This window comes from Aedes aegypti, chromosome 2 (genome assembly GCF_002204515.2).
Source record: "Aedes aegypti strain LVP_AGWG chromosome 2, AaegL5.0 Primary Assembly, whole genome shotgun sequence".
Classification (NCBI taxonomy): Eukaryota; Metazoa; Arthropoda; class Insecta; order Diptera; family Culicidae; genus Aedes; species Aedes aegypti.
The window spans coordinates 373,673,561-373,686,696 of record NC_035108.1 but is presented as its reverse complement, the minus strand read 5'-3'; the positions used below and the strand labels follow the sequence as shown (position 1 = coordinate 373,686,696).

At 36.4% G+C, this 13,136-nt stretch overlaps 1 protein-coding gene across 1 annotated transcript in view; it reads left to right on the top strand.

The window, feature by feature from the left end:
* LOC5577296 overlaps positions 1 to 11,769 on the top strand; it is a 69,152-nt gene extending 57,383 nt beyond the window's left edge. The window contains exons 3-4 of the mRNA XM_021846715.1: positions 10,714 to 10,835; positions 11,206 to 11,769. Of these exons, the coding sequence (XP_021702407.1) occupies positions 10,714 to 10,835; positions 11,206 to 11,472 (389 nt within the window). The 3' untranslated portion in view covers positions 11,473 to 11,769. The remainder of the gene's footprint in view (positions 1 to 10,713; positions 10,836 to 11,205) is intronic.
* The last annotated feature ends 1,367 nt before the right edge of the window (positions 11,770 to 13,136 follow it).

The window sequence follows — 13,136 nt, the reverse complement described above, 5'->3', positions numbered from 1 at the left end:
GAATGTATCTACCCACGGTAAATCCTTTGCCGATATCGTAGCAGGTAATTTGGACTATTCCCCTATTCGTTCCATGAGTACCCATCCTACTTGTTTCAAATCAAATGAAAAAAACCCTACCTCCATAGGTAACTCCGCTTCTTCGTCAACCGGAAATTCCAATGGGAAATCACATGACATGTCTGCCTCTGATTTTAATTTTCTAACTGAACAATTGAATCTAATGATTGATGCAATGTTCAAAGCCACCACTATGACTGAAACAGTCCAAGTAGGTGTAAAATTTACAAATCAAATTGTTATTGGATTACGTTTTTCTAATGGATCCAAATAATAATTTAAATATTTTAAATTGGAATGCTCGTTCTCTGAACGATAAAGAGGACGAGCTGTTTAATTTTCTTACAGCTAAGAACGTGCATATAGCAGTTATTACCGAAACTTATTTAAAACCTGGATCCAAACTAAAAAAAGATCCTAACTTTTTTGTTTATCGTAATGATCGACTTGATGGGGCATGTGGGGGAGTTGCAATCATCATTCATAGGCGTATAAAACATCAACTGTTTTCGTCATTTGAAACTAAAGTTTTTGAAACTTTAGGTGTTTCTGTTGAAACACAGTTTGGTAAATATACTTTCATAGCTGCCTATTTGCCTTTTCAATGCTCTGGACAGCAAGTTAATTTGCTCTAAACTGACTTGCGAAAATTGACTCGCAATAAGTCAAAATGTTTTGTCATTGGTGACTTTAATGCCAAACATCGGTCATGGAATAATTCTCAAAGTAATTCCAACGGCAGAATTTTATTTGATGAGTGCTCTACAGGATATTTCTCAATTCAATACCCTGATAGCCCTACATGTTTTTCCTCTTCTAGAAATCCATCTACGATTGACTTGGTCTTAACCGACTCTAGTCATCTTTGTAGCCAACTGATTACTCATGCTGATTTTGATTCTGATCATGTCCCTGTTAGATTTCAAATATCCCAAGAAGCGATTCTCAATCCTATCAGCTCCACTTTCAATTATTTTCGAGCCGACTGCAATATATATGAAACATTTATTGACTCCAATCTTGATGTTAATATTCCCTTACAAACAAAACTTGATATTGACAATGCTCTTGAAACTTTAACAAATTCCATTGTTGAAGCCAGGAGCATTTCAATTCCAAAATGTGAAGTAAAATTTGAATCCGTGATTATAGACGATGATCTTAAACTCTTGATCCGTCTTAAAAACGTGAGGAGAAGGCAATTTCAACGCACTCGCGATCCTGCTATGAAAATTATATGGCGGGATTTGCAGAAAGAAATCAAGAAACGTTTTGCAGATTTAAGAAACAAAAATTTTGAAAATAAAATTTCTCAATTGGACCCCGGCTCTAAGCCCTTTTGGAAATTATCTAAAATCTTGAAAAAACCTCAGAAGCCAATACCGGCATTGAAAGAGGAAAACAAATTATTACTAACTAATTGCGAAAAAGCTCAAAAACTTGCTATGCAGTTTGAAAGTGCGCACAATTTTAATTTAGGACTTACTAGTCCAATTGAAAATCAAGTTACTCAGGAGTTCGAAAATATTCTCAATCAAGAGAACGTTTTCGAAAATGCCTGGGAGACTGATTTGGAAGAAGTGAGAACTATTATTAAAAAATTCAAAAACATGAAAGCTCCTGGCGATGATGGAAATTTCTACATCCTCATCAAGAAACTTCCAGAAAGTAACTTATCATTTTTAGTTGATATATTTAACAAATGTTTTCAATTAGCATATATTCCTGACAAATGGAAAAATGCTAAGGTTGTTCCAATTTTAAAACCAGACAAAAATCCTGCAGAATCTTCCAGCTATCGTCCAATCAGTTTGCTTTCCTCCATCAGTAAACTTTTTGAAAAGGTTATTTTGAACAGAATGATGGCCCACATCAACGAAAATTCAATTTTTGCCAATGAACAGTTCGGATTCCGCCATGGACATTCGACCACTCATCAACTTTTACGTGTAACAAATTTGATCCGTTCCAACAAATCTGAAGGCTACTCTTCTGGTCTTGCTCTTCTAGACATAGAAAAAGCATTCGACAGTGTTTGGCATGAAGGTTTGATCGTAAAATAAAAAACTTTAATTTTCCAGCATACATTGTTAGAATAATTCAAAGTTATCTGTCAAATCGTACACTTCAGGTTAATTATCAGAACTCCAGATCTGAAAGACTTCCTGTAAGAGCTGGTGTTCCCCAAGGCAGCATTTTGGGACCAATATTATACAATATTTTCACATCTGACTTACCTGAGTTACCTCAGGGATGTCAAAAATCTTTGTTTGCAGATGACACAGGCCTCTCCGCCAAAGGACGAAGCCTGCGTGTCGTCTGTAGTCGATTGCAAAAAAGTTTGGATAATTTTTCTTCATACTTGCAAAAATGGAAGATTTCTCCTAATGCTTCCAAAACTCAACTAATAATATTCCCACATAAACCAAAAGCTCTTTATTCGAAACCTTCAAGTAGACATGTTGTCACGATGAGAGGGGTTCCAATAAATTGGTCAGATGAAGTTAAGTATCTAGGGCTCATGATAGATAAGAATTTAACTTTCAAAAATCACATTCAGGGCATTCAAGCCAAATGTAATAAATATGTAAAATGTCTCTATCCCCTTATTAATAGAAAATCAAAACTTTGTCTTAAGAACAAGCTTTTGATATTCAAACAAATTTTCAGGCCAGCCATGTTGTATGCTGTACCAATATGGACTAGCTGTTGTAATACCAGGAAGAAAGCTCTGCAGAGAATTCAAAATAAAATTTTGAAAACGATTCTGAGGCTTCCTCCCTGGTATAGTACCAATGAGTTACATAGAATATCCAATGTTGAAACATTGGAACAAATGTCAAATAAAATAATCAATAATTTCAGGCAAAAATCGTTACAATCTTCTATTGCCACGATTAATGCGTTATATGATTAGGTTAAGTTAGGTTAAGTATATTAAAAGCGTTTTTTTTCTTTTATAAGCAGGTGAAATCAACTCACCTGTAAAAAATCTGAACTGCTACGGCAAATGAAATGTAATATGTTGTTAACAAAATGTTAATAAAATCTTAGATTTGTTTTACCAAATTAGGATGATAGTGTTGTCTAATAACACAGAACACCTAAATATAAGAAATAATGAATGTAATGTTTGGAATGATACTAATAAAGAAAAAAAAATTCTATGCTGTTCTTTACAATCGCCATTGCACAGTGATGATGGTGGTTGATTTCTTGTTAGCTTTCAACTGCGTTAAGCAACGAATCATCCTGAGGAAAGTTAGCCAAGCATTGAAGCATGGGAATACTTCTTCTACAACTCTATGTTGATTTCCTCCAGGTTTAAATTTCGGAACCTATCAATCAGGTTAACAGGCAGGTTAACATCATTGATCTGAACCTGGGATCGATCGAAGCCTGAACCAAACGCAATATGCTGACTTCGAACCCTAAGAAAACTCAAACAATCGTGTTTAGTAAGGATGAAAACGTCATCCCACAAAATCGTATTGTATTTTGTGGAGAACCCATCCAATTTTTGGAAAAGGTTACTAACCTGGGACTTGTTATGGACAATAGATACAACAGGACAAACCAAGTCAGGGTAGACGATCGTCACCGTCAAATGGAAAAAGTCGTCAACGAAACTAAAATAAGAATCGTCGTTGTCACTCAACCAACGTTGGATGACGATTTGCTGCAGTGGTCCGCCTCAAAGGCTCGGCGTCATGACGAACAAATAAGGCGAAGAAGGCCGTCATTGAGGTTTGTACGCGTCTTTGATGATTATTGCTAATTCATCTCACGATTTCGAATCAAAGAAAATCAGTTGGTTTTGCACTGACACAGCTGAAAAAGTATCAGCATACTTTATGCATGTAAGCGCGTACAAGGATACTTTTTCAAGTCAATATAAACTATCTGTTGCGGACTGTACGACGGAACTAGCGGAACCAAATCGACGAAGACCGGACCGGGAAACCGACGAAACCTCCAAGCGAAAATTCGGACGATTAATTTGGAAAAACGAGAAAATACTGTTTCATATTTATTTGCACTTTTACAGAGTTCAACTTGTTCGCTTGGTGGCTCAAAAAACACTGGTAGATTTCTCTTCTCCTCTTTCAGTCACTCTTGCTCTGTCGTTGTCGTTCTTTCTCTCTTCTTTCTTGTTTCTGCACATTCTGTTTGGCTCGCTGCATTTGTGTTGTCGCGTTTGGAGATCAATCGCCGTAGCCGGGGGGTCGCATTTGTAAACTCAGACACTTTCGAGCTGTCACACAGTGGCTCGAACACTATCAAAATTGAGTTTTATTACTTTGAAATGCAAGCTGAAAAGTCAAGGCTACTTAGCCATAAGCCTCCTTCGTTAAGGTCGAATCTTCGTTCGGGAGCTCTGAGCCGACTAAAAATATGAACCGTGGAGTCGATAGATTATGAGCCTTTATTGAAAAAATTATACAAAAACAAAAAAAAACAAAACGTGGCCGGAATTGAACAAACGATCGCTGAATCGTCAACGTCACGCGCTTACCAACAGAGCTATGCATAAGCTTGAGGAGTACGGGTTAAATCGCCAATACAAGCAATTCTGGGATGGCATTCGCCATTTTGTGCATAGCAAGCGAATATACAATAAAGACTCCTTCGTTTGAGAAAGGGCAGCGAACGGAATGAAGACAATGTTGTTCGTTGACGATTTTGGATTGACGTTCGTCGTGCATTCTTTCGTCGATGACGAGACGACGACCTGCCAGAGTTATTATACTGGATGACGATGTCTTTTTTTATTTCGTCATCGCACTGTGACGAATCTGGCGATTGCACCAAGTCAACGATGTAGTGAAAAAGGTCTATGGCACCATACGGACCTTTCGTCGTTTTCGGAATGTACTATCGCTGCCCACACTTGTCCCAGCTGTCATCATGCCACTCACTGCATACATAGTGCGACGTGGTATACTATCTAGCATTAACGGAAGCGCCAAAGGAGTAATTACACCGACGCTTCAAAGCAGCCGTACGATTCGTCTACAATCTTACGATTTTTGGCAGAAATCTCCTAGACAATTATAGATGACCTGTCTGCTGCTTTCTTTCTTCTTTTGCTTGATTCTTTCTTGGCAGATTTTTTCAATGGTCATTGGCTCCTAAGAAACCCATTTGCAAGTTTCTTAAAAAAATAATGCAGCTTGATATAGTGATACTTTTTGGATACCGTATCTAAGAAAATTTTTGAAAGTAACTTACCTTACCTAAGAAAATGCTTTACGGATTCTAATGAAACTTTTAAGGATATTCACAGAAACCTTTCAAATTCTGTGGATTTTTTTTTCGGTGGTGCTTCAATAAACTTTTATGGGTTCTGCACACAAATGTACCTCTCCCTTTTATTCTTTCATGAAATTTGTAAACAACAAAGCCGGTAAAAGTCAAAATCCCTTGCAAAATCAAAACAGTGCAGAGGCCTATTGTACTCCTGGGATAGATTTTAAAAATTGCTGCTGATTCTATACCATTACCCGGAATGCAATTTACCGGAAAAACCATTTACCGGAAATGCACCATTACCCGGAAAATCAAATCTTCCATTTTCGACGACAGTTATCAGTACATTTGTATACAATTTTTATTCTCTTTCATTGATGCTCAGCACATATTATGTCACGCTAACCATGGACATTCTCGACTCCCTCGGTTTCCATAAACACTTCTTCGCAAGACATCTCCAAACAGCTCCAAATATGTTGTTCTTCTTGCCGGCGTTACGACTCAACTGGGACAAAACCTGCTTCTCAGCTGTTCTACGAGCATTTCTACTGTTAATAGCTTACAGCCATTTTTGCATTCGTTTATAGTTTGACAAGTATATAAGTACTCTAGCTCCGAAACATCGTCAAATTTGCCAACCTGAAATTATTTTAAACCGGCGGTATTAAATTCTACTAACCTCAGCTTGATCTTTCTGAATAGCTTCATTTTGCTGCATCGTAGGACTATGAACGAATATTACGATACCAAAATTTGATTGAACATTTAATTTTTAGACGATTTAATTAGAAAAGGATCACCTGATATAGATAGGAAAACTATGTATTAAAATTTAAGCTATAAAACTAAACATTACAGGCAAGGATAAAAAAATGAAAGGAATTATTTTTGTTAGGCTGATACAAATATTAATAATAAATTTTGATGCGTCCGAGACTACTTGGAAAGTACGAGGGGGGGGATAAAAATATAAAAGAAACGAACAAAAAATCTGAAATGAAAAAAATAAGTTATTTTAATATTAATTGTTGAACTTTTTTCATGCGTCCTCTGAATCGACATTTTCCCTAATTTTTGTGCCTTGAAAAAAATTTAATATCTAACTGATTTAAAAAAATTATGGATCTCTGTTTTCTCCCCTCCAATATTTTAAATTATAGAAGTAAATTAATATCAGCCGTATGCGTGTTTGACGCCAAATACTGACGTGGTTAGTATATAAAAAAACGCCTAACAAATAAGGTAGGGTGCATTTCAGTAAATGGAACATCTCAGCATTTGAAAATGTTTTGAGTTATGATGATTTTCTTATTCCTTTAAGTTAAAACAGCTTAGAATCCAATTTTGATATTGTATCAAAATATAAAAAAACACTTATCTTGCGAGGAAGCGACATTCTTTTTTACAGCTTTATGGTATGAGGAAAGCTAAAAAAATCAAGACGAAAAATTAGAGCGTCTCGGTGATTAAAAGTAGGGACACTAATCGCCATTGTGACTTTCGGCTTTGGATTCCGCAATATTGAACCTCAAAAGATCTACCTTTCTTTGAATTTGCTGGATTGTGCCAATTGTCTGTACCCCGAATTCAATTCCAGGGAATACACTAGAAAGAACAATAAGCAATCAAAAGAAGAAGATTTTGGTCATTTTCGACAAAACACATTTTGCTAAGATTGGTGGAACTCGAAAGAATCGGCAACCAAATAAAGAAGGGTGAATATCAGATGGCCCGAAATAGGTCATTCTAGAAAAAAGGGTATACGGGGGATATGCATTCGATTGATTGACGTTTGTGGAAACGACATTCGGTGAATTGACTCTCGGCGAAAAGTAGCACAACCAATCGTATTAAAATTCTAATCATTGCTTACACTGCGGAACACGATTTTGTCTCAAGCACCAAAATACCGCTATTAACTTAATTAAGGGTTGCTGAATGCATTGCCATTCTCAGAAAAATCATAGCACGTCTAGTTTTTGTGATATTGGCTGTTGAAAATGCTAAATTTGACTATTTCACCCAACTTGTATGCAAGTTTGTCAGCTTGTATGATAATTTATTTGCTCAATTTGTCTCACAACTCAAACTTCATGAGCATAACAATACTTATCAACAAGGTTCATAACACTTTCGATGCTCAACCATAATTTTTGTTGGTTTTGAAAAGTATTGTATTTTGTCACATAAAAAAACGACTCATGTTTGAAAAATCGATTTAATCTAAATTTAACCGTGTAGTTTCAACCAAATTATATCTGAGATGAAAGTTGAAGTCCTATTTTGCAGGCTTTGTGGATTAGATCACAAAAAATTTGATGAATCATTATTTAAATGTTATGTGAACATCAATGAAACCATTGTTTTATGTAACTTTGGCAACCTGTGGCTAAAAATTGTGACGTGCAAGAACATTTCTGAGAACTGCATTAGATTCAGCAGCCCCAAATCTACTAGAGACACATAATTTGATCCTTGAGACACGCAAAAATGTCATTTTTGTTACGCTGTGTTATTTATTATCATTTGGATGGAGAACCGACGGTCGAATGTTAAAAGTAAAGTTAAATAGTTGTAGCCAAATTTAGCCAGTTCAGACATGACAAGCTGAAATGATAAGTTGAAAGAACAGCTTATGTTTAAAGGAAGGGTTAATCATCTTTGAAATGAAACCATTGCTGCTACAAAAAATCTGCTACATTTTCTGTAGAGTTTTGGCGAAAACGTTTTCAGAGTTGATTTTCAGACTCTTGAAAAGATACTTGGTAGAATTCAAATGATCTTGGCAGAATTCTTGAATTGTATTTAGTGGATTATATACGTCATACTAGGATGTGCCTGCCAAGAGTATCGGTTGATTAATAAGCATTCCATTATCTTGCATTTCGAAAACATCCGTTTTTTAGGGTTCCACCAGACGATCGTAGAATTCTGAAGGTGTTCGTAGCTTTAAACATTTCGGGAGCCACTGCTCTTAGACTAATATAATAGCCTTACACTGCTTTAAAAAAAGTTAGGTAAAGGTCTTTGTAACAGTACTTTGCAGCCCGTGGCTGGAAACTCTAAATTAATCTCTATCAATCGAAAAAAATGGGATCAGTTTGAACCACACAATTTTAAGAAGAGCCATTTCACTACATTATTTATAAATCTCTATATGTCCAGTTTGGGTAATTTCTATCTCGAATAATTGTAATCACCTCACTTAGAAGTGAATTGCTCCCCACTATATTTCCCATAGCTTGTTAGCTGAAAGCTTCGGGGCTTAGCTTTTCTTTGACCGTTTGACTCCGGGCCAGAAACTTTGTTCCTTCCACCTTCGAGGGTCGTGCCAGCAACCCGGGCTAGCCAAAACTTTCAAATCCTTGTCATCACATTATGCGGTGTTGCAAAAGTTTTGCAATGGACTGATGGGTTCGGCCAGTTTGGTGCAGTCTGCAGGAGAAGCGGATTGTCTACGCCGGTTTGTTGGTGAGAGAGAGGGCCTGGTAGGGCCAAGTGTTTGCTGCATTCGCAAGGAAACAGAAAGGAAGTTGCAGTTGAAAAGTAGTTATTCATAAGGAAGTTTTTCTGCTTCAAAGGCGGGAAAAAATCTTCGGAGGTACTGAGGAAAAGCTTTCGAAAGATTGATATTGATAGATGTATAAGTTTTCTTTACCAATTGATGAAAAATAAGATTTGTATCTCTTATTAGATTTGAATTCTTAGGAATCCCAAAAGTTTTGTTTCAAAGTGAAATATGCAATATATTTTTGCTCTTTATTTTTCTGCTTCGGAAGGCCTTTTTACTCGACGGAGATGGTGTCATTCGCGTTGTAAATTATGAAGACTTATTCACAATTTAGTCTAATCTGAGTATGATGTAGTCCAAAACTATGGGAATGAGTAATTGTACTTGAAGAGAACACTATTATGTTTTGAAGAATACACTTCGTTCTTCTTACACTTCGTTGAAACGCCCGCTCTTTCAAACATAGCAACATTACAATGGTTCCAATATTGGACGAAATTAAGTAGTGTCTAAGTTTGTGGTACTAAGGCCGGAACAAATCTTAAAATCTTCTTTTGTCACCTTCCATAAATATGTGTCGAGGGGAGGGACAATAAATAATAAAATGAAAATTCAGTAAATTTATCATTTTTTATACTCATATGCTGCAAACCATGTTTATGCCATTTTTTTTATTTTGCATAACATTGATCTATAACATTTTTCATAACAACAACCTCCAGGTTTTTTGTCGTCTTTTTTCTTGAGTTTTGAAGAGAGAAAATGTTGAACTTTCAAATTGTATTTAAGCTATTTACAATTTTAGGAACTCTGCAGATCAACGCACGATTAATCTAAAATTCGCAATAAAATTCTTTGAATTTCGAAGGTAATGAAACTAAAATTTCTTGGTTTTGTCGCGGACCCATACTTTTGGGAAAATTTTGCACTAAAGTACATATTCTCAGTGAAAATACATTTTAAATGTATAAACTCAGCCGATTGTTAATAATTGCGAATTTCCAATGTCCCTTGTTATAAGTGTCCTGAAAAGCAGCTTTGATGGCACTTTTTCTGTATAGAGCGATTTTCCCCGTATATATGGATTTATTCTTTCATGCAAAAGAAAATAGAATCACAACTTTCACACGAATACAACGCAGATAAGAACAGGGACATTTGATACGCAACTTTTGGATGATGATCACGCTTTCAATATTTATACATCCAGAAGAAGGAGTATCTACTAGGTAAACATGTATTCAAATAAATTTTAAGAGCCAATTGTTGAATTGATTCGACAAATTGATTGTTCATTGAAAGTTTAAATGAATAATAATTCATGGAAATCACTAAAATATTATATTTTGAGAGGCTACACTATTACGGAAAGAGTGGCGTAAACTTTGTTCTAAAAGAAAAACCGTCAGTAACAAATCCCACAACTATTAGCATTAAGTAATGAATAGATTTCGGATTTATAATCCAATTACACTTATTATCTCATGTAAAATTGTAAGGAAGAATTACAAAACTAGCTAAAAACACAAACAAGAATGAAAAACCAACACTGAAAATATGACATTTTATTTATTTCCCCCCTCTGACTTTTTGAAAAATTTGAAGAGGGGGGGGGGTGACAAAAGTAAAATTTCAAATTTGTTCCGGCCTAATTAGCATCATATATGAAAACATAGCTGTAATTATCACCTTTTGAATACAACACAGCTGAGATATTGAATTGAGTGATGAATTTCTGGCACCAGGTTGACCCGATTGTAGGCGGATATGTAAACGCCAATGCACAACAGAACTAATCGCCCACGCTTTTCAGCTGAAGAATCGGAAACATAAAGATTAGCTTCCCAATCATAGCCATTAATCTTGCTCTCGATTTTCTCCCTCCTTAGGAAACTTAACCGCTGTAGTGACAGCTGCTGAAAGTGCCAGGTACATCAAGGGAGACCCGCTCAATGGATACTACGACTTCGTAATCTCTGAAGGATCATATAAATTCTGGGCCGTTTTTCAGGTAATCTATTAGTCTGCTCCTAATGTCAGTGCTCTTGTTCGGCTTAATCATTATCATGCCCTGGGAAAAGGATAACTATTACTAGTTTAGTAAAAACAGCTAATAAATCAATTCGGATCAAGCATTAATTGGGTGATAAAATAGCATTTACGAATATATTTTCGCTGAGCAACTTGCAGGACCAGCATTAAAAAATAGAAAATAAGCACTTCAGAATCAAATATTTCCCAAAAAAGAACTGGAAATAAGTGCTCCGCGCCTAGAATGTTATATTTTTTCTCTAAGTAAATTGTTTGAATGCTTGTAAATTTATTTGGATGCCCCCTTGTCCTAATACCCCACACTTCACATTGTTTCTCTCCCCCTCTAGGTAGCCACAGCTGTTCTCATCATCTATTCCACCTTCGCCGCTATCTACTACTCGAAAGTAAGCCCGCTGACGTCCGATTATGACTATATCGATTATTTGAACGGTGGCCGGTCCTTTGCCGGAAGTCGGTCACTGGATGGTGGAGCAGCGGCACGGAGATCCTACTCGAGCAACATGTGGGACGGTCTGCTGGAAAAACCGTGGTTCAACGTGGCAACTAATTCGTTCGCTTTCGTGATGAATGCCATCGAGAATGCGCCCAAGTAGGGCGGCGGGAAGCGATCCCGGACCGCTGCTGCCCCGAAAGGGTTTGCATTATTGCCAATTTAGATGAAACATTTGACACAGCTGGATAGATGGCGGAATCCTTCGCGGGAATGAAGCTGAGGAGCTTGGTCTCGAATGTTTTATTTGAATTCCGGTTTCTGGATTTTCTTATGGATTAGGTTAGGAATGAATTGTAACAATTTGTTATTTAATATATTATTTTGTACCAGTGGTGTAGACTATGCTGTCGAAATGTAGCTATTTTTCAAGTTTGTTACTTATTAATAAAGCGTACAGTTTGAATAAGCCGTGTTGATTTATTTTGATGAGAATACCAGCATGCCTGTTTTTATTTTCGTTATAATTGTGAACTCAATGATTGAAATTGGTGTTTTTGTGGTTTGGCAATGTAATTGAAAAACTGATGCATCATGTACAACAAAAGCCATTGGTGCTTCAACAGAACTACAACACCAGACGAGCTAACTTCAGTTTTTGATCGGCTACAATGTTTCGAACGTGAGAGTTTTTTTCTAGTTGTCATGCATTTGATAATGATACATTATAATTAATGTTTCATTTTGAAGGATGCCATTAGCGAGGTGACGAAAATCAACTTTCTATACTAATTTAACTTTTAATCAAATTTTCAAACATCTAATTCCAGTCTACGTGAAATTGTTTTTAATAAGCTACGGCGTCGTCGGTTACACAATAAGTTTTGGCAGCAGTGCACAACGGTGTGTTCTCTCCAGTGATAATAAAAAGGTTCGAAGAAATGTATCAATGTATTCAATGTAATTGATTCATGGCAATGTATTCAAATTGATAAAAAACTATAAAAAATATTGTTTTTCTGTATACATATTGATGACGTGAAAAATACAAATATATAAAGCTTCCATTGAAGAAACAGCGACAACCTACCAACCGTTTCATTTAAGGAAGATAATTAAAATTGTTGGGAGTGACTTTGCTAAGAATGTTAATGTACAATCTATAAGTTGCTCCTGGATGGGACATTTACCCCTAGTGCTCTAGCTCAAGAGCTGGCTTAACCTTCCTTGTACGCTGGGGTTATTTCGGCAAGGTAAATAAGCTGTAACTTCGTAGAGAAAAGAGATAGAAATCTGAAATTTGCTAGAAGAAGCTTTAAGAGACCCCTAGGAGTAGCGCTACAAAAAAGTGACACATTATGCATTAAGAGTCAAAAATGACCCATGATTTTGTAACCCCCTCAAAAATCCATTAATGAACCGATTTTTTTGTGTGGGTGGCCATTCTGGGCACAAGGGCACAAGGGAACCTGGATTGTGTTTCAAAAGGAACTAGCACGAATCATATTCGGAAGTTCATACGACGGTTCAAATTTCTTGGTTTTTCTTTCCAATTCCGGAACCGCTACTTTTATTTAACAAGTTGTGTTACTTAGATTAGCGGTAAACGCGCATCAAAATCAAACTTATGAGCACGGGTTCGAATCCCACCGGCAGAGGTCCTTTCCTGGTTAGAAATTTTCTCGACTTCCCAGGCATAGAGCATCCTTGTGCTTGCCACACGATATACAATGCCAAACATAGTTAAATGGCGCAAGACTCTCAATTAATAACTGTGGAAGTGCTCATAAGAACACTAAGCTGAGAAGCAGGCTCTGTTCCAGTAGA